Source organism: Parambassis ranga, chromosome 1, assembly GCF_900634625.1.
Source record: "Parambassis ranga chromosome 1, fParRan2.1, whole genome shotgun sequence".
Taxonomy (NCBI): domain Eukaryota; kingdom Metazoa; phylum Chordata; class Actinopteri; family Ambassidae; genus Parambassis; species Parambassis ranga.
In genome coordinates, this window is record NC_041022.1 from 16750587 (window position 1) to 16771572 (window position 20986).

At 40.4% G+C, this 20986-nt stretch overlaps 1 protein-coding gene across 2 annotated transcripts in view; it reads right to left on the reverse strand.

The window, feature by feature from the left end:
- LOC114436353 (alpha-1,6-mannosylglycoprotein 6-beta-N-acetylglucosaminyltransferase B-like) overlaps positions 1–12696 on the reverse strand; it is an 84189-nt gene extending 71493 nt beyond the window's left edge. Inside the window, exons 1-2 of one of the 2 annotated variants that reach the window (XM_028406586.1) lie at positions 12588–12696; positions 8006–8118 (exon numbers count right to left, since the gene is read on the reverse strand). In XM_028406586.1, coding sequence (XP_028262387.1) covers positions 8006–8118; positions 12588–12658 — 184 coding nt within the window. In that variant the 5' untranslated portion in view covers positions 12659–12696. The remainder of the gene's footprint in view (positions 1–8005; positions 8119–12587) is intronic. The other variant, XM_028406578.1, reaches the window with a different exon arrangement.
- Between the last annotated feature and the right edge of the window lie 8290 nt (positions 12697–20986).

Sequence of the window (20986 nt, forward strand, 5' to 3'; positions counted from 1 at the left end):
ATGACTACTCAAGTCTTAAAATTAGACATTCCATTTCTATTTCTGTCTGAATGTTGTAACTTTCTGTCCTTGGCGCTGCCCTGTGTGATGGATTTTTTTGTAGAAAAAAAAAATCTATCGTTCCATCACTGCATCTCATGGCGCTGACAGAAACATTGAAAACCTTTGTTATATTTATTGCTGTAAAAGCTCTCTACATTGTTTTATAACTGCTGTATATTTCCCAAAAGATACAATCCACAGAGCCACGTATAATACACAACAAACTGAAGAGCAGTAAAAGGCTTTTCAACAATATCTCCTATTTGTCTGCAGCATGTGAAGTCACATATAGTGTTCCTTCTGAACGACAATAAAACATTACTCATATATCAGTCTTTTTTAGACAGCACAAAGCAGAGGCATGAAAAAGCCATTAAATGCCATCTCCATCTCAATAATTTACACATTAGGAGTAGATTTGTCAGGATAAACAGCAGGGCTCAATCATTTTCCAGACCGGTGAAAAGGGCGCAACAAAATGAATTCTCCTGCACTTTTCAGACGATGACATAACAGTCTCTTTGGCCCTGGCGATAGTCCAATTCAACATAGGCATGCATGTGAAAGCAGAACAAAAAAATGGCAGGGTAATAGGCAGAAGTGAGCTGAAGAAACAAAAGAAAAGCTACAGCTGCCCTGCAATTATTCAGCCTCACACTGGACATTTAATATATTCACCTCTAAGGGGAGAATGTGAGAGAATGAGAGCAGGAGGAGAACAACAATGAAAAAGAGAGAAGTAGGTGCTTGAGGTTAGAAAAAAAAATCTTAAGTCATGCTTGATGTGCTTTTATGGCTTTATCAGCCCACACCAGTAAAGACACCGGATGAACACAGCTGCTATTTGTTGTTAACACAGACATAATACAATCAGTAGTCATCCCAAACTGTCAGGCAACAGTAGGCTATGGCTGTGCACCATTAGTGTATATCTGCAGGAAGGAGGCGTGACCACACTTGAGTGTGACACTATCAGGACCTGGGAAAATAACCAGCTTATGGAGGAGGAAATGATGAGCTAGCGACCTGTAGACGAAGCTTGATGCAGGACGGGTAATTGAGACAGCATATTGCTGCAGAGTAACCTTCCCCGAGACATAACCATAATATAATGTGCTATGGAGAAATTTCTCATTTACAGCGGGGTAATAGCACTTAGGTCAGAACAATGGCCCTCTTTACTTGGAAATTGGATAGGCTTTTTCATTAATATGTATTGGTGGTAGAAATGGGGTAAGGATGGAACAACACAATGAAGGCCCTGATGTTTGCAGCGATGGGAAACAAAGTTGGTGAGGGCACTTTTAAAGGCAGATAGTGAAGGTGTGTTAAATAGAAGAATCCCAGGTACCAACATACTGTACTCATTAGTTAAAATTAAAATAAAGTTTATACACTTAAATAAAAAAATATGTATATCGGGGTATGACACAAGTGCCTCCTGAACATTTTAAAATAAAGCTTTTATGCAAACTGCATATTACCTTCCATTGTTACCTTTAATGTGATACTGTACAGGCAGAGAGGATGAACATGCTCAATCTGAGTTAAAAAAAATTATAATTTTATTGTTGTTTTTAGTAATGTTTGGATTCCACATTAATTTTGTGATTTTACAGATATTATTACACATCAAATTCAAGCTTCAGTCATAATTAGAAAAAAGTGATTAGTCGTGATTAATTCCAACTAATTGCACAATTAATTTATTTTAATTGGCAGCTATTATCAGAACCTAAGGCAATAGTTTGTTTTCTCCTAATTACCCATTAAATGTGTGTGCAATGAGAAAAAAAACATGTTTTACCCACCAATGTTTTTTTATGCCTCAGTTTGCATTTCTGCATTTGGTTCTTTTTTTGCCACACTTGACTTTTTTATTTCAAATTATTTATAGATGGTCAGTTTAAGAAGCCTCACTTTGCCAAAGAGACACAGCAGCAATACAGCAATATATCCTATCCATATGACTTGGATTAAGCTGTCTACAAGTATAATTTATGCATTTATAATGTCACTAATTTGAATAAAAGAGATTAATTCATTTCAGACTTGTGAGTTACATCCTTACAGCCCCGTGATGGTGAGTACTCTGGCGGGACCAATATGCACATACATAATTGCAAACATTGACAAGTAAAGTAATGAAGTGTAAGAGACTGTTGCTGGTTTAACTGTCTCATCCAATACAATGGGAAACAACCTGAGCTGTAAGGTCTTCACTAGTTATACCTGTTCATATGAAAGGATGTGATCAGTTTCAATCGGTGGCGGTCCTTGCTTTGCAGGCTTCGGGAGGTACTGTATGTGTGGGCTGATCCTTTTTCAGAGTGTGGGACAGTGGAGCAGTGGAACTATAGTGATAGAAGAGCAGTGTAAGCAATGTGTGTTGTCAGCAGAATGGAGACCGCTCACAGGGTAAGTGTGTGGTGGACGCTGAAGGAAATTCTTAATGTAACCGTCTACCAAGAAAACCTATTGTCCTTGTCCCTAATCACAAGACTTACTGTCGCTGGTTTACCAGCCAATATCCCCCATATATAATGTTTTTGTGTACTTAAACACATGGCCACACATTCATTCACTCCTAAACCATTTTACATTTTTGGCACTTTCACAGGAGATGTTATCCAGCAAGGTTCAAAAACCCATAAATCCACACACACAGTCCATTCAGACTCCACAGGCTATAAGTGAACTGATAAAGTACACTTCCCAAGTGACTCCCCTGCTGCACCTTGCACCGGCGACATGCAGAAGATTGTCATGCCAGATTTGTTCAACATGAAGTGATGGGAAGAAAACATAACTGTGGGGGGTATGTGATAGAGATGAACATTCAGTGTGAAAAAAAACATGAAAGGGGACCACAGAGCAGGGGTGTGTGTGATGTGCTTAACCAGTGCCAGCTACTGCATACTGATGAACTGACACACACACACGCAGGTATTCAATCGGGCACTTTATGACAAGTATACGCTGCAGCTATATTCTATCTGTGTAAGTTCAGCAGTGAGGTCCTCTAAGGACACGACCAAATGTCTTTTGGGAAGTGACACACTGGCATGAGTCTTTTTCTGACCGATGGCGTGGAAACTTTCCGACGAACATCACAGAACTCAGTTTAATGCGAGTAAAACAACCATTAGTCTCGGGCCCCTGCTTGGATCTAAGCACAGCAGCATATCCAAACAGGGCACCCCTCTTGACAATTACAAGGTTTCAATTCTGTATTATGGATAGATATTTTTAAGATGGCAGCTGTTAAACAGAAATGATGGAGCTGCAAGACCCACCTATATACGACAATGAGGGCAGTGGGAAACATGTTTCCAAACTGTGTGGGTCTCTGCTTAAGTAGCACACTGCTAAGACTGGAGGAAGTGCCTTTGATCGAGCTCCCTTTTGCTGGATGTATTTTAATCTACAGAAAAAAATCTCATTATGTACCTTTTTATCCCACTTTCATCTTTTTTTTTTCTTAGCAATGCAACGCCTTGAAATCTCCTGCATTTGCCTAATCAGTGTACACAAAAACACACAATCTCTATTCTTCCTCCATCTCCTTCTTCGCTTTCCACTTTCTCATTTTCACTATTGAGCCCCTACCTTCCCCATCTTCGGCTCACGGCTCACAGTGAATCACTGAGGGAAGAAGGGGATTTGAGAGAAAACCCAGCTCTCTGAACCTCCAGTGGAAGCTGATAATCCAGAGAAGCGAGGGGTAGCAATAAAATTCAGTTAATACCCAAACAATTGCTATCAGCGCAGCTCCCACTAAGGTGACAAAGCTTTACACAAATTTGGTTGTTATTGGGTGCAAACAGCAAGCTAATATCTGTGTAAAAATGACTGACACACAATGTGAGATGAAATCCCGTAAATTTGATTTTTTCCAGAGAAAAGCAACGTGTTTGTTTGTCTTCATGATGGTCTTAGAGCCAACTCATCTTGGCTTTAAATAACTGCTGCTGAGTCAGGCGTACTGGAGGAAACAAAAGACAGTGACTAAAACTATTCTCGTCCTCTTTAGCCCCCACTGTCACCTGTGCATGAAAGACTAAAAATCCCTAAACTCATCTTTAAGAAAACACTGACTGAGCTCACAGAGATCAGCTGTGGAAAGTGTCAAGACAAAAGAACCTTATTTCTTCATTTGGAAATAAAGCAATGAGAAGCATAACTGAAAACATTAACAGCAGATCAGTGGAAAAAGAGAGATCAGCTCTTTGGCCTGTACAATATGTAATAATATTCTGACCAGGAGTGCTAAAATGCATCATTATTCATAGAGACTGTCACTCCTGAGAGTGGTTTCAAAGCCCAGTGTGGCAGCTGAGCTGTGCCTCCATCCACCTAACTCTCCACTAATCCAAAAAATAAGGAAAAAAGTGTGGGTAGAGTGTGAGGCTGACAACTTGTGATGTGAGCCGTCATTCAAAGTCTTAACTATGTCACAAAGCTGAAAATTAGCTATAGAGACCAATATTCTGCACTTTAAAATGACTAGGAGTCCTGTCAAAACACCTCCTGGACATCTGGAGCAGCTTCATTCAACACTTTAAGAGCTTTGCATACAATTAAAATATATGTATCTCATGAGATGAGCGGTTTCTCTCTCTAGGCCTGATCTTTAACTAAAATGTTGTCCTTGTAGAGCTGTGAACTGTTTGTGACTGAAATAAAAAATACATCTAAAAAGACCATAATGGTTGGCTGGTGTTTTGATACTGGGCTGACACCACCTAATGCCTCCACTGACAGCTCTGCACTGCAGCTGCTTCGGCTAATGATAACATCTGACCAGAGCGGCTGCCACAGTTCTCACTTTTGGGAGTTGCAATTGAAAGCTTTTAAGGTTAACAGCTTAAAACAATGATATGATATGTTGAAGACTTTTACTGGACTTGTCTTGTTTACCAGCTCTGTCTGAATCAAGAAGTGCTGCAGTACCTACAGCTACAACAACTTAAATGTGCTCCTTTTGTTGCCAGGAATGTTTTGTCAAGTCACAGAACTATTGTTAATTTTACAAAACTAAATTAATATACAAAAGAAATGGGAAAAAAAATCACAAAACTAGAAATTATGTGGCTGCAGTGAAAAGGTTACATACGAGCAAAACTTTAGAGAAGAATATTTCAATCGATAAAAATATAAAGTAACCTAATATGCCTGGACTGTGACAAAAAAACTGAGCTTGAAAATTTTTAACTTGGCAATGCTGCATGTTTTCACAAGGTCTGCCAGAAACGACATGTACTCTATGAAATAAGAGAGGAACATTGCTGTGTGTGTGTATCTACTTTGTATTTGCACTTATGTGTGTGTGTGTGCTGCTCTGCAGGTGGTGAGTAGCAGCTTAATGAAAGGGCCAGTTGTTGTGCGGGGCTGATTTTGCAGAGAGCAGATGGATCGGTCTCTCAGTCTCTCTGGTTTCAATCTTGTCCCACATTGCTGCTGTCGCCCCATTTAACAGCCAATTTCCTGCCAGCGCATCACAAACACACATAAACACGGGCACAAATACACACAAAGGGAGATGGCAAAAAACAGTGTGAGGTAGCAGACCACAGAGGTGCACAAAAAGGGAAAAAAGAAGGTGGAACAGTGGGACGTGCACACAAACAAATGTTGCCAGGCGTGGTAGATGATAGTGATTTGGGCAACTTTTGTGCACAGGGAAGCATGATGGCTAAGCACATAAAGGATACACACACACACACACAAAGTTAACTCCAATGGGTAAGCACAGTTGGACACTACACAGCTTTTAATGAGCTTGCTCCAGATGTCTTCCCAGGCTGCTGCACACGAGAGGTTGATTAATCAAGTACATTTACTAAGAAACACAGTAATCTCAATTTATCACAAACACAGTAATCCCAAATGCCCCCCAGTCGCTCAGTTGCTTTATCTCTCTTAGACGCACTGCTCCTGAGTTTGAATATGTTTCTGTTTGCCTCACATCAGCGCACCGCTTTCTTAGTTTCCATCCTCACTTGTTCATCTTTCTCAGTGACGCACCCCAACACCTGAATGATTCACAGTTACAGCAACACTCCATCTCATGCCCACGCAACCTGACACATGGAAAGTTGCTGCAGAGCATACACTCACTCACACACACACACACACATGCTGCACACATGTTGAAATGCCCTCAGAACACAGGATTTCTTATTTTAACTGCAGCTGCAGTGGGAAGCGGGTGGCCTCCACATGATGACCTCTGACTTCCAATCTTCACACCTTGTACAGCAGGAGATTACAATAGCACTCTTTTTTTCAGCTTAGCTATTGGCGGTCAGCCTACGCTCTGGGTCATGTGATACTGCTGGCTGGCCAACGTATAATTAATGACATTTCGCTGGTGAGATACAGCTTTGCTGGACTAAAGACTTCAGCATCAGTGTGCTGGGTAAAGTGATGGAGAGACTCATGTTTCCTAATCCTGGGAGTCATGTGCATTGCAACAGTTTGTCTGAATAACAGTTCTGTAGTAAATAATATGATGATCTGTCTGTCTTCTGAAGATTTAGACGTATACATTACTGTTATACCTTAATGAGATTTAAATGATATATAGTAATACTACAAACACATTAGAATAGAGAAAACCTTTTCTTGTAGGTAAAATAATAAAAAATAATCAACACATAAAGACGCCTCTAATCCACCAAATTAAAATTCTGAATAGCTGCTAAATCATGTTCATGTTTGAGATCTTTTCATTAATGATTTATTATTTCACCCACTCGCCACTACCAGGAATTAATGAATTTAGCAATTTAATCATCACAAGACGCATCTGCATTGCAAAGAGAGATCTCTGGAGCCTGTTTGCATAAGAGTTGTTTAAAAAGTATACTTTAAACTGTCCTGTACTATTTATGGCCAAACAAGAACCAAAGAGAGCCTGTGTGTCTGAATGTGGGGTAAGTCTAAGTGCAAGAATTCAGGCCAAATAGAATATATTTAGAATTTTGCAGTAGAAGACCGCACATTACAATAAACTGTCATTTAAACAAACAAATGAAACCAAAACTCTGTAAGACACATTTAAACTTATAATGTCTATATATTCAATGCATTTCACTACTGCGCCGAACATCACCTAAAACACAATGCTAAAGTAAAAAAAACATAAATCACAAGACACATGTATATTTGGATGATAATACAGTATGTCTCGCAAAAGTTTTGTTTTTAATTGCAGCTGCCTTTGATTTTAAAAACTACTGGTTAAGGGTAGACAAGGTTAAGGGTAGATAAAAACAGGGTTTAGTAAAGACCATCTTAAAACACATGAATCCATAACGTTAAACACATATTACAGAGAAACCCTGTTTCCTTCTGTGGTCACCATGTTTGCCTACCATCAGGACAAGTCCCCATAAATACATAGAGATGCTGCTGGAGAAATAATAATGCTACATGTTCCGTTTTTAAGGACTGAAATATCAACCTCGTGTCACGTCTTCCTGGTGAAGATGGGCTGCCCTGGATCAATGCATTCATACCATTTAGCCACTCAGATGAAACCATTTCTAGCTGTCAGCTACCATCAGCTAATTGGTGGCAATCTGGTAACAAGTTAGCTGGTGTGATAGCAGAGACCATTAGGTCGTCCAACACTGAACACATCACCATGGACTCCACAAAAAAAGCAGCTTTACTGCTGAAGGTTAAGAATGTAATGTTTCACACATTCACTGGTTCTGCAAAATCCTGCATTCACTTCATGGTTTCTATGCCTTATCCTGACACACTGCACCGTTATATGTGTGGTTTTCAATGACAGGTGGTGCAGCTTTGACAAAGTAGCACATGACAGCACAGCACCAGCAGGGCCGCACAGAGTTACAGCATCACAATATGCAGTGACATTACAGCTTCTTAACTCAGTGAGGCAACTGTTAACACACAAACATGCACACAGACACACAGCACATGTCAGTACCTTCTGTGCGGATGGTGAAAGGGGAGTCCCCCAGTCTCTTGGCTGAGAACTGCCCCCCCAGAGAGGTCATTAAAAAGCACAGGCTGAAGAAGCCTATTCCCACCACGAATATCCTGCAACACAGAGGGAGGAGAGGAGCAATGGATGAAAGGGGAGTTAAAACAGATTGACATATAAATAGATAAGGGCAGGTAAATAGTTGTTTTGGGAGAGTGGCTGGAATATGAGATGAGGAGTAAGGCAAAAAGAAGATGGTGGAAGGTGAGATTTTTCAATTTGAAGGCAGAAAAGGCACAGGCAAAGGAACAATAAACAACCGTAAACAATTAGAGAGGATACGTTTGGCAGGACAAAATGATTGACAGTGAGAAAAGAAGGAGGCAAAACAGAAGAGGAAGAAGAAGAAAGAAAGAGAAAAATCAAGAGAGCCTGGCAGCTATTCTAGAAGGCAGAGCATAAATAGAGCAGCAATCACAGAAAAGTAGACTCTTGAAGCCAAAGGGCACTTGAAACAAACTAGTGTTGTGATGTTATCACTTGGCTTACATCTAGGGACAACTGCTAAAATAAGGGTGAGTACTTTGTCCCTAAGTGCAGGGAAAATAGATGTGATTATTTATGTAATATGAGAGGTGCACAGAGCAGAAAGGAAGAAAAGGGCGCAAAGAGGGCAGGAGGCAGGCGGAAACATGAAGGGGCTTTAAGGTGAGGGCGGGAGGGAGGGAGGGAGTGCCACGTAAAATGCCAACTTCAGCACACAACTGGTCTCAGTCAGCCCTTTGTCCTGACCCACTCAAAAACAGGGTTCAGCGTTACTGTGAGAATATATATACAGTATGTGAGTGTATTGAAAGAATGCATTAAGCTCTCAGGGAATTCCATTTTTAAAATGACACAGCTATGTGAGATGAAAAGTAGAGGTCTGACTTTTGCCCTCTTTATGGTGACTTCTGCTTTCCTGCAAATCTGATACTGGAAATGCTAAAAACCTTAAAAAAGGAGAAAAAAAATGAGGCGCTGTGTCAATTCTACCTTGAAAGACACAGTGAGAGAGAATCAGATCTTTGACTTAAAAGAGTTGAAAATCAGGGCTTTTGTGTCTGGGTAAATCCTGCCTTATTTAAGTGACTCTCCTCCATGTATACGGATCAGAGGTTATCTTATTATGCTGAGACTCTTTGGGGAAACAGAGAGGAAAAGCTGCCTGTGACTCTCATGCAGTGGACAAAATACCAGTCAGCCGCCATGACTAAAGAGTCAAGGCCTACTTTTAAAACGCTTCAACTGCTAACCCCCCACAAGAGAGAACTCATGGAAGATGGAAGAAATACAGATATAATCATCTCATTTCACTTAGCTTTAATTTAGGGCCCATCTTACAGAGTTGACCTTTTTTAAACTTTTAACTTCTGCACTCAAGGTTTGAAAAATTGAATCCTAACATAACAAATGACTGAATTATTCAGAACTTTTGCTTTCTCTCCAGGCAGGAGCTGTTTGCTTGAATGCCCAGCCCTGTGTGAAAACTGACAGCACCTGGAATGCTAAGCAGCTATTGATGTGGACTCTTGGTACAAAGCCTTCCATTGCCTGTGCTGTTTACACCACGCAAAGGCTATTTTTCTGTGGTAACGGGTGCAAGCAGACTGTTTTGCAGTGCTGACACAGCACAAACTTCTGGATAAAAACCCCCTTAATATTGATGAAGTCATAAGAAATGAGTTCCTATCAACAGCAAGGAAGAATGGCCACTTAAAGGAACATTTGCTGAAGGGATCTGATTGACCCACAGGGATCAAGATGATGTTGAATAATCTGTTAAGTATAGAGCTTGGTGGTTTGGCAAGCCCCCAAGGTGAGTATGTATTCCAAGATAGAGCCAGTGTGTCTTGTCCTGAGTCATAATACACTCGGGGGGGGGGGGGGGGGGGGGGGGGGGGGGGGCTTCAAGGACAGCCAACAATGTGTCGCCTCTTTTAAGAGGAAACTTCTTTTGTGCAGCATTACAACATAATGACATATTAAAGAATACATCATCATGGCTTCAGTCTAATAAGTTGCATCAAACACGGTTATAGCTGCCTAACAAAAAACATTACAGTGAAATGGCTCATTTATCTTGGTTTTTCACAGAAGCTGAGAGATTTGATTACATTTGTAGATGGAGCAGGATTAAATTAGTTACAGCACAGATATTTGTGCATGAATACAAGTGGAAATTAGGTCTTTTTTTTTCTTATTGTGTACAAAAGCTCGCATATCTCTGTGCAAAAGTTTTGTCTTTTAAATTAGTTTTTTTTCCTTCTAATAAATGCATGACTTTAATATTACAAAAACAAAAAAAGAATGATTTACATGGCTATACAAATGGCTCCTGCACGTGGCATTCTCATTAAAAACATGGAAAACCATTATCACAGTATCTAGGCTTATTCACAGTGTGTTCTCATTTTTCACAGGAAACTGTAATATTCCATAAAAAAATAAGAAGATATTTTCTATGTGTCAACTTCATTATTGTCAGAGAACAGCAACTTGGTTACTGATGTGAAGCCAATCCTATACCATCAGGGATTACTTGTCATCAATGAGACCATGATCCACTAATACCTGCATGGATAATGCAGTCTATGTTACTGTAGCATCGGGTCAAGAGAGGGGCTCGCTGATAATCACTGGCTTCATCTAGCATTATAATACTTCAGCTGACCTATTTATTGTGCATTTTCCAAAAAAACTGAAAATGCACTATGATAGGATAGAGACTATAAAGAGGTTACACAGGAGACAATAATTGAATTTAAAGCTTTACAGTTTTTATCTCGTCTTTTTAGTTATGAGAGAATTAACAATTCTGTGTGTATATATGTCTGCATGCGTAACATAGAGGTCGATGGAGGGAAAAAAACGGTGATTTTCAGTTCACGTGGGCGTGCAGAAGCTGATGCTGTCCTAGGGCAATCGTTTCCTTATCATTTAGCTGTTTTTGCAAAGTGGCGCTAGGTGGGTGATATGAGAGGATTAGGCCCCGGTCCTGCCTGACGAGTCTTTAATTAACCGGCTTAAAGTAAATGCACTGCTTCTCATAATTGGATCAGAGGGAGAGATGTGCTATCAGCTAACTGGCTTCCTCACACATATAGACTTATCAGATTTGGCCTCTAGGTAGATGATTTTGAAGAGAGCAGCTCTGCCAGGCGTGGAGGAACCATGCTGTAGGTGTTAGTCATGGTGCTTTCCAAGAAACTTTTCCTGGCACCTAGATTAGCCAAGATTCTGAAAAAAAAAAATCAGATCTTATGAAGTCGGTCCACAGATGAGCTGAATTTTGGCACTTTGATGTTCAGATCTGTCAATTACCATTTACAAATATGAACAAACGAGTAGACCATTATGGAGGCTTACTGCCTAAATCCTTCCCTTCTCCTGTGGTGGTCCCTGTGCCCCAGTTGTATGTTTTAGTTTTTTTTTTTTATACTGTGGTAAACCTGTTAAAATGGCCATCCATTATTTATTTAGTACCTTTTGCTTTACAATATTCATGTTTGTTTTTTGGTCTGGTGTGTCACATCAACATCTTGCACTGTAAAATGGGTGAGGCCAACACCGAGGCCAATGATGATATGTTACAGCCCTTACTTTTTTATGAACAGATGTCATTTGTGGCTTGAAAAAAACTACGAACGTTATTAAATGGAGGCAAAAAATACTGAGACCTAACACAGGTGTCATGTTTGCAGCGTCATCATGGATATTCCATTGACCTGTGAATAAATCCAGATTGTCTTGCAATGAAGAGAGAGGCCACATGGAGCTGGGTTTTTGTCCGTTGCCAAAAGGAGTCATACCTCTCTTAGTGTTTTTCTTGTCCAAAGTACTCAATGAAAGAGATGTGGTTTCATTGATTTAAATATCTGTCACAAACAGGCCTAATGTAGCTTTACCAAAGAGCTACTAAACCAAATGTGCTTGAGTGAATGCCTGACAGGGTAAATAGCTGCAATAATTCAAGAAATCATCAACAACATGCCACTTTCTTCTTTGCAGTGGCGGCCCTGCCCAAATAAATCCAGCTGTGACAAGTAGAAAACCAAGTAAGCTCTTACACCATCAGTCAATATCTCTCATTGCAAACCAAATGAAACAGATTTTGATCACACGGTTTAACAGACTGTGAAGTATCAGTTTCTTCTGTGGTTAAGATGTGTAAGAAATCCTCCTCCTCCTGCTTTTCTATGCTCACAGAAAGCATGGCCACACAGTGATAACAGAGCTATCCATGCAGCAAGAAGTGAGAGCTCGGCTGGCTGCTTGTACAGCTTATTTACAGCAGCTCTTACAGCTGTCTCTTTATCCATATGGATCCAGACCTTATTCATCTGGCTGACTCAGTGAAACATCTGCTGTGGTGACTGACAGCACATGGACACACACACACCTTTAGCTAAGTCTACACAAACAACTCACACTAAAACCTCAATTCAGCGTGGAGACAAATGAATGCAGACAGTGAGGAACACACAGTGAGCATACACGGTGCTGGAGGCTAAAGTGTGCACAGACTGAGCTCTTTGTCTCTTACCTGAACGGTTTGAACGTTACTAGGCATCTTCTGACCATTATTTTACCGTCGGTGCAGCAGCCAGTTATCATTTCCCAAAACGTGCGACCCCTGACATTGCTGCTAACCTCCCGACCTGAAGCTGGAAGTGACCAAACATCTTATCTGCGTCCCATCCAGCGGTGCACCGTAGCACTTTATTCTACAGCAAAAACGGCACCCAGAGGTGCTGCTTCACTCATCCAGGAGTATCGGTACAAAGTTTCATTCAGCAAATCTCCTTATCCGTGCGTAAAAAAATGTCTTTCAAAGCCTTACAATCCGCGGTGAGGATACACACGGTGAATCAGGGGAAGTCGCCGCGGGTTTGAGTGATATCCGAGTCTTTAGTTTATGAAAAAAAGATGTTCCGTGGAAACACGAGAGAGGGAAAAAAGTGCGTGTCGACTGAAAAATGCACTTTATCTCTCGAGAGGAGATCACAAGAGGAGAGCCAGCTGCGTGGACGGTGTAACTTCACGGCGCCGCCGGAGAGTGGCCAGTCAGCCAGCGTTTCACTTCTGAAGAGGCGCCTGAGCGCAGCTGAGGCGTCAACATCCGCCTGATCCTTTCAAAATAAAGGCCGAGAGAGACACGACTACACATGGCTGAACTACTACTACTAATAATAATAATAACAATAATAATAATGATCGTTATCTCGCTTTTTACACAAAACATTATATTTAAATAGTTCAACATAAATAGGCTGTTTAAAGTAAAAGCGTTTTACCCCACAATTGACTTAGTCTCTTTTATTACAAAATTCAATGAACTGCAGTGCTAGCAAATGATTTTAGTTTTTTTCACTGGTAAACACACGCTAATAACAGCTTTTATTTTGTAGGCAGCGTCATTTTATTTCCTGTCTTATTGCAGCTTCCTTTTGTCGACTTGACTCTGATTCAGCGACACAGTTTTAGACAGATCCGGAAGGTCTGGTGCCTCTGCAGCCACGTTTACTTCTGCATGGCGCCATCTAGTCCCAGTCACGCTGTTGTGAGTTTTGAGAAGCACTCCAGCTACTTAACTGCCATGTTCTTGTCTAACAATGGTGCAAGCTATATATAAAATACCACTTTATTGTGAAGCTCATCAAAAGGCTATCTCTATACAGAGTTACAACTGAGACCTTCAGATGTGTTCATGAGAGTCCTTTCATTCTCCATAGATGAAATGAGGGAAAGCTGTTTGGTGGAAATTCATTATTCTTTTTTTTCAGCTGGATATAGTGCAACAATGGGTGGAGTGATATTTCTTAAGTTAAAGTGGGAACATCAGGACCTCGGTTGTGATTGTGTATCTGCCTTGCAACAAAGAGGGGAAACCCTGTGTGAAGCATTTCAGCACCGCGGACAGCGACAAGGTCGCATCAGCGGCACCCAGTGGCAGATAGCGGTACTGCAGCGGCAACCACTTTAGTAACAAGACAGAATCCATATTGTATATATAAAATATACAGCACAGTTTATACATGGTAGGCTGAGATGGCGGCAATAAAATAACAAACAAAATAAGCACTTTCTCTCTGGCCACCTGTAGACCACCTTATTTGTTCAGTGAAATGATTTGCAGTCAGTCTTAGTCTGAGCACAGATTATACAGTCTTTGTAGCCAGTGGAGCAGTGGAGCAGAAATGGAGGCAGAGGGGTGAGGGGGGAGTCTGTAGGGGGACCAGGCCAAAGATGACAGTGAAATCTCAAACTCCCTTCATGCATCACCGGCACTTGTACATGTGGATTTGACTGACATCCCACCACCCACGCAGGCTGTCCCTCTCTACGGGTTGTGGGAATAGTTCTGCTCTATCAACGGGAATCCGCTGAGCAAACATGGGATTTTTACACCTTGGTTTGTTTGTGTGTGTGTCTCTCTCTCTCTCTCTCTCTCTGTATGCACAGTGTATTGCAATCCCCTATATGCGTATGCATACATATATGTATGCATACGCAGTTGTGCAAATGCAACAGAGGAAAGGTGATATCTACTCACAAAAATACAAAAGTACAAAAGTAAAAATACTAATATTTTAATTAAATATTTTAATTTATCGTCTTTATTGATCTGTGGGATATTTGCATTTATGTTTCAGTAGAATAACTAATCATAACGTTTAAAGGCTACATTCTAGAGTAGAGACAGTGTCACAGGCCCTATCACAGCTATAGGCAGCTTTTGGTAGCCCGGTTCTTTTTCCCCTCAGTTGGTTAAGTTCTCCCTGCAGCACTTGTCGCTATTGTTAATGAGCTGTCTACATAGACACAAAATCTTGCCTGAGGCTGAGCTAACCAGCAGCATATGTAAAGCCAACTCAGCCACAGAAGTAGTAGGCAATCTGTAAGGAAAGCAAAACACATCCTGATGTTCACCGTGTTTATTTTCACACTTTTCTGTACTGGTGCTGATGTGTTGTTGTTGCAGATGCTTATAAAAAGGATTTTCCCATCCAGCTTGCTGGTAGCAAATGATAGATGTCCTGAAATGTACAGATGATTACAATGCAACTTCCAGGCCACTGGATTAATGCACAAACACAACATGTGATTCATCCTGTTTATATACTGCTTCATGTCTTTACTGGCTTTGTGCAATTTTCATCCAGAATTAGACAAAATAGTGAATACAGGGATACATAACTACATGCGCCCTTACACTATAGAGCCTGACAAATGACTGTATCAGATCTAATTCTTTGTGTATAAATCTGTCAGTTAATCGATGTAGTTCTGGCAAATCAGGTCGCAATATTTATGCTGCCAACGACCCATCAACAGGCAGTTCCAGGCGGAGTCCAGCACAGAATATAATGACCTCTGTGACCAAGTCAGAGGAATGACTGCATCATGATCACAGCTGCTTTCAGCCTGAGTTACATGACACTAGTCTCAGAAGGTGTAAGACAGTTGGTCTCAGCACAGACATTGTATTTATGGATCATAAATATATTTTTTTGTTTTTAGGGAAGTTATCTTTTGAACATCATTCATCCACTTTTATCATTCTCTACAAACACTAAGGATTTTCACCATTCCTCCGTGTATGAACCGTGTGTTTATCACAGCAGGATTTTGCTCTTTGATCTTCTGTTTGTTTAAATACACATACACTGGTTAATGCTGCAGGCAACGTACACAGCTGGTAGCCTGATGTTTCTAAACTGTTCTGAAGAGCAGACAGTCTGAGGCTGAGCAGGCATGCACTGGAGGATTGGTCCTAATAATCTTGTGGTGTGTGTGTGTGAGGGTTAAAGAATTCCCTCTTCTCTTTCAGATGTCAGAGCACAGCACATGGATTATCTCAAGCATGATTTTTCTTTTTTTTTTTTTACAACATGATTTATCCAAACAAATCTGGATAGAGCATGCAAAACAAATCTGCAAATTTGATGAGCAGAGATAAAAAGCAAAACAATTTGATGTGTGATTATAAATCTAATCAAGGCTCAACAGTCTTGTGTATGATTAAGTGGTCCTTATTTAATCTCAATTAGTCTACATGACTCATTTTCAAATGTTTGCTAAAGAAACAGTGAGCAAAATGTTTCCTACAAAAAAAAATCTGGATCTTTAAATCTGTGTCAATAGAAGCACTGATATATGTATATTCTGGTCAAATAAATAAATGAAAAATATGTTGCTATGTATGCTGTGAGCTGATTGAGAAGCTATTATAACAGAAGCATACATTGATTTTCTTTGTTTTTGGTGCCTAAAAAGGTCGAAACCATTTGCTCATCAGAGCATCAGTTCAACCAAAACTGATTTATGCAGGTCATTATAAAAGTAAGGCAGAGCTGACATGCAGACAACAGACACATCGATGTCATGCACCCTGCCACACGGTATAATTCAATTTTATCTGGCAGCCAGGAGGAACCACAAAATAAATGAATAAATAAAAAGAAGAATGCAGTAACGGATGCAGGTCACAACATGAAGTAAATTACACAAAAAATACATCCAACAAAAATAAAATATAAACGTGGCTCCACACATCCTGTTCTTCAGACCACAGCCGCATAAATCATGTCCACGGGTGTCTTCATCATGCCGCCGTGACAGCTGTCACTGCTGTGTGGTCACGAAAGCAACAAGCCTAAAAGAGTTGATTCAGCTTCAATTTCATATTCATAGAATGGACACAGAGTTGTTTTTGTGGGTACTATTTGCTCCTCTTCAACATTCAATGTTCAGTGACAAAATCAAAGCCTCAAATTGAAGTGAATGGTAGACCCAGGGCATCTTCAAGTATGAAATTACTTTCTTGTCATTTGTTCAACAGTAAGCAGTACTACTGTTGAACAAACACACCAGTTAAAGTCGGAGACTGCCTTAACTCAGACTGTGTCCAATTTTGAACAGCATGCATCAAATGTTTACAGTATAGTCACAAATATAGACTGGAAATACAGACAGACTACCTTCCATGATATCATATATGAGGGGCTGCTTTTTTAATCAGTCTGTGAACAAGTTTATTTTAGTTGTTAATATCTGAAGGTCAGCACTTAATCAAGCTGCTGCTGGTGGAACAGAGTTCACAGAGGGACGATGGAGACTTTGGTGGAGACACTCGGTGTTATTGGAATGTGTCTGAAAAGTAGAGTGGCATAAATTCAAGAAATTTTAAGTATGAGGACTAGATAAGAAGTGGTTCACAGAATATAGGTGAACAGTAAACTGGAGAGTATTGACAAGAATTAAGAATGAGGTAAATTTTTTTGAGCAGGAAATGCAAGAGAAATGATCAATATACACCAAAGAGGGATAGTGGCAGACGATGAGGGATGCCTCAACAGACCTTCAGATAATCGTCACCACCAGTTTTACACTGTGTTATACATGAGCTTTTGGCTCATAGTTTTAATTGTTTTATCTGCAGCTTTATTGATTTAATTAACTTTGAACTCTCACAACTCATATGAAAAAACATATAACTGCACATAAATGTAAATATAATAACAGCTGGTTTTATGCACCTCAGTAGGCAACTGTTTAATTAAAGGACAGGCGTGCTGGGTATAGTGACATCTAGTGGTGAGGTTGCAGATTGACGTGAATATGTCTGCTGATTGAATCATATAAAAGAACCCACTTTAGCAAAAGACCCTTTGTTTTGTGGTGTGCCATAGCGTACTCTATGAAATGGGATCTGCTCTTCTTTTTTAGATATCAAGGGCTCATTCCAAGCTAACAACAACCCAACATGTTTTAGAGATATAATAATTAATCACTCAACGTCACTCAAACATTAATCCTCCACAGAGGCCCTTAAAGAAGCAACATTAAACATCATTTTAAAGTTCATAAAATTTGCATTACAACATTTTTTAATACAGAAATTTGATTACTGGTTTGTTAAATGAGTCAGAAAGTATGTGTGTGAGCTAATTCCTTCCCACCTTTCAAACCCTTGCTAATACAGATTGATTTGTACCATATAACTTCGATGAGTGGATTCCATTGCAGTTGATAACTACAGGAGAAAAAGAGCGGAAATTAGACCGAGCAATGAAATAACCTGCTCTTTTGTTCATTCAGACCTGTTCAGTTTTTGTTTCAAACAGAGACAGCCTAATTGGAAGTCTGCACCTGGTCACAAAAAACAAAAACACAAAACAATCCATTACACTGAAGTGTAATTGAAAACAGAGTCTGGAGTTAATTACTAATCATTAATCATTCCATTCACCCCAAGCTTTAATTATTTATTTATTTTTTTACCAACCCTTTCTATACCAAAACACACACACACACTCCCTCTGGATGGCATGGAAGAAAACTGTTGAAAGAAACGGTCCAGACTGATGGAGCGATGACAGAAATCAATGGCTGAATAGAGAATGGGCATGTGAAGAGAACATTACAATAAGGGAGATTGATTTATCTGTGATGAATGATGGAAAAGGCTTGGTGGAGTGATTTGTCCCAGTCACGTCCGGGCTGATTGTAGCTGTTTTGTGAGAGGCTGAAAGGAAATGAAGTATTGTGACGCTGATTGACAGCACAGGTCGACACAAGAGAGACCATTTGCATTTTCATTACAGTTGAGATTGACTTCTTTCTCCTGTGTGGTTTGAGACTTACACACAGAAAACTGACACCAGTGTGCGCTCTTTGGCTTCAGATTGTGACCATGTGTCTGTATGTAATGGGGTTAAAGTCTGACTCTGACAAGAAGGTGGACTTTAGCATATTGTTCTTATTATTTTAAACTTATTCAACTGCGTTAGAGCTCATCTGTAATGCTTTGATTATGTCCAGTCATCCTCACAGTATGGCAGCACTGTCTATATTGAAGCTAAACAGAGTTTATACACAGACACACGATCACCTTTGTCAAGCAGACTGTTTTGACAGCCAGCAGCCCTGAGACTGAAGGGAGCAGTCATCTGAGAGACCATCACTGAGGGACGCCAAAGGGGAAAAGGCTGCCGGGGCCACCGAGGGCCCCAAATACTGACACTGTGACTGGCAGTCTGATTCTGTGACAGCAGGGCTAGCATGGAATACACAAAGAGAAGGACAAGCTCCCAGAAGCCAAAATACAAAAGATCAAATAACATATGCACACACACACACACTCTGTCCCAAGTAAACAGTGATGCTGCTATTGAAAGTTAGCCAATGCTGGCTAATATTTGAAGTTTGTAAGACCTTTCATCCAAGCAGCAGTGTTGAACTGACTCGCGAAGCTACAGTTATTAAAGTTCTGCCTTCCCTTCTGGCAGTAAGAGCAATTACACAAACAGCACATGAATAATGCACAAAGGTGAATACTACTTCAATGGACCACAGAATTTGCTGTGACACCTGGACTCTTCATCAGCCTACATACATAAAGCCACATTGACCCAGCTTGGACCTGAGAGGGTTTAGAAGCAATTCTAGCCATTTGTTTGCATTTCTTTCCAGTGTCTGAAACATGTTGGAGATGACTTCAGATGAACCTCTTATCTTGATGTGAGTTGAATCCTAGGATTCTGATGACTGTCTCTGGCCATCCTACTTGCCCCACAGTGTCCCCTTTGACAGTGAATTACATCTGTAAGGCTATTTCGCGGTCTTCACTGAAATGAGAACAGAGGTTTTTCCTACTCAGCTGTAATCTCCTCATGATAAAGCAGTAAATTGACAAATTATGGAGCTTTCTTCATCCACTGGTGTGCCCAGGGCTACTAAAAGCTCAACCTTTAGGTGGCAAATGGAGAAAAGTGGAGCGATTGATCCTATCCTCTTTCTACCTTATATAGCAATAAAAGGACCGACCAGGGCAAAATCAATAAAGGCTTATAAAGGTTGCTCCTTTGCCGTGGATATAATGTTATACCCACTTTCAGTTTAACAGAGTGAAGCTACTATCCTGATTTTAAATAAAACTCACATATACACTTACTCTAAGTGTAAAAACACTCAGGTGAATAAGGAAAACTTCAAACCAATTTTCACAGCTATTCAGTCTCCACTGGCCATGCTGTATTTTACCAGCACCACACAACACTGTATCCCCCAATATCTAATTGTCTACAAGGGTACAGACAATGTTCTAAATAGGACAAATGGCGTGAGGGCTCAGTGAAGGCAGTCATGTGTCAAACCTTGCCATGGTTGGTAAGAGGTTGGAGAGCCAGAGTGATTAAAGCAATGAATCACCAGTGGGGAGGTCTCAGCTGCTGGCGTCACCTGGGACGCATGCAGGCTGGCAATTCAAGGCACCCATAAGCAGCGACAGAAATTCTTCAATAAGCCTAAAGGACGTACAGTGCTGCTGTATAGTGCATGCACCAGAGGAGGGGAAGAGACTGAGAGATGCTTCAGTGTAGACACGTTGTTTTTCACTCAGTTGTTTACACAGCAGTGTATAAATGTGCCCAATTTCATTCTCATTCCTCGCTGGCAGAAACAAGGCTCATAAATCTAGATAGTAGATGTGCACAGAGCACCACAATCGCTTTGTAACAGAGCGAACACATGAGTTCAGGTGTTACTAGGAGGTCCAGCTGTGTTTAAGCTTAACAGGCAGAGCTGGGATTATTTGATTATATAAATATAGGTAGAAAAAAAACAGCTGCAAAATAACATTAGACATTGTAGCATCCCTGAAAGTAAACAGTCTTTCTTTGCACTTAAAACTTAAGTAGATGTTCCTACTTCCTTTGGAGTAACTGCAGGCAAAACAAAAGTAAAAGAGTAAAAGCTTTAGTTTACATGTATTGTCCTCAGATGCATGCCTGCCACATCCAACAGGTGGTGCTCTCTTAATTACTTTTATTATAACTTATTCTGCCTGTGTAAGGACATCAACTTTAAAGGAAAAAATGAATTCAAAACAGAAATGCAGTTCCTCAGTGAGTTAATTTGCATCAGACATGTTTACAGCCC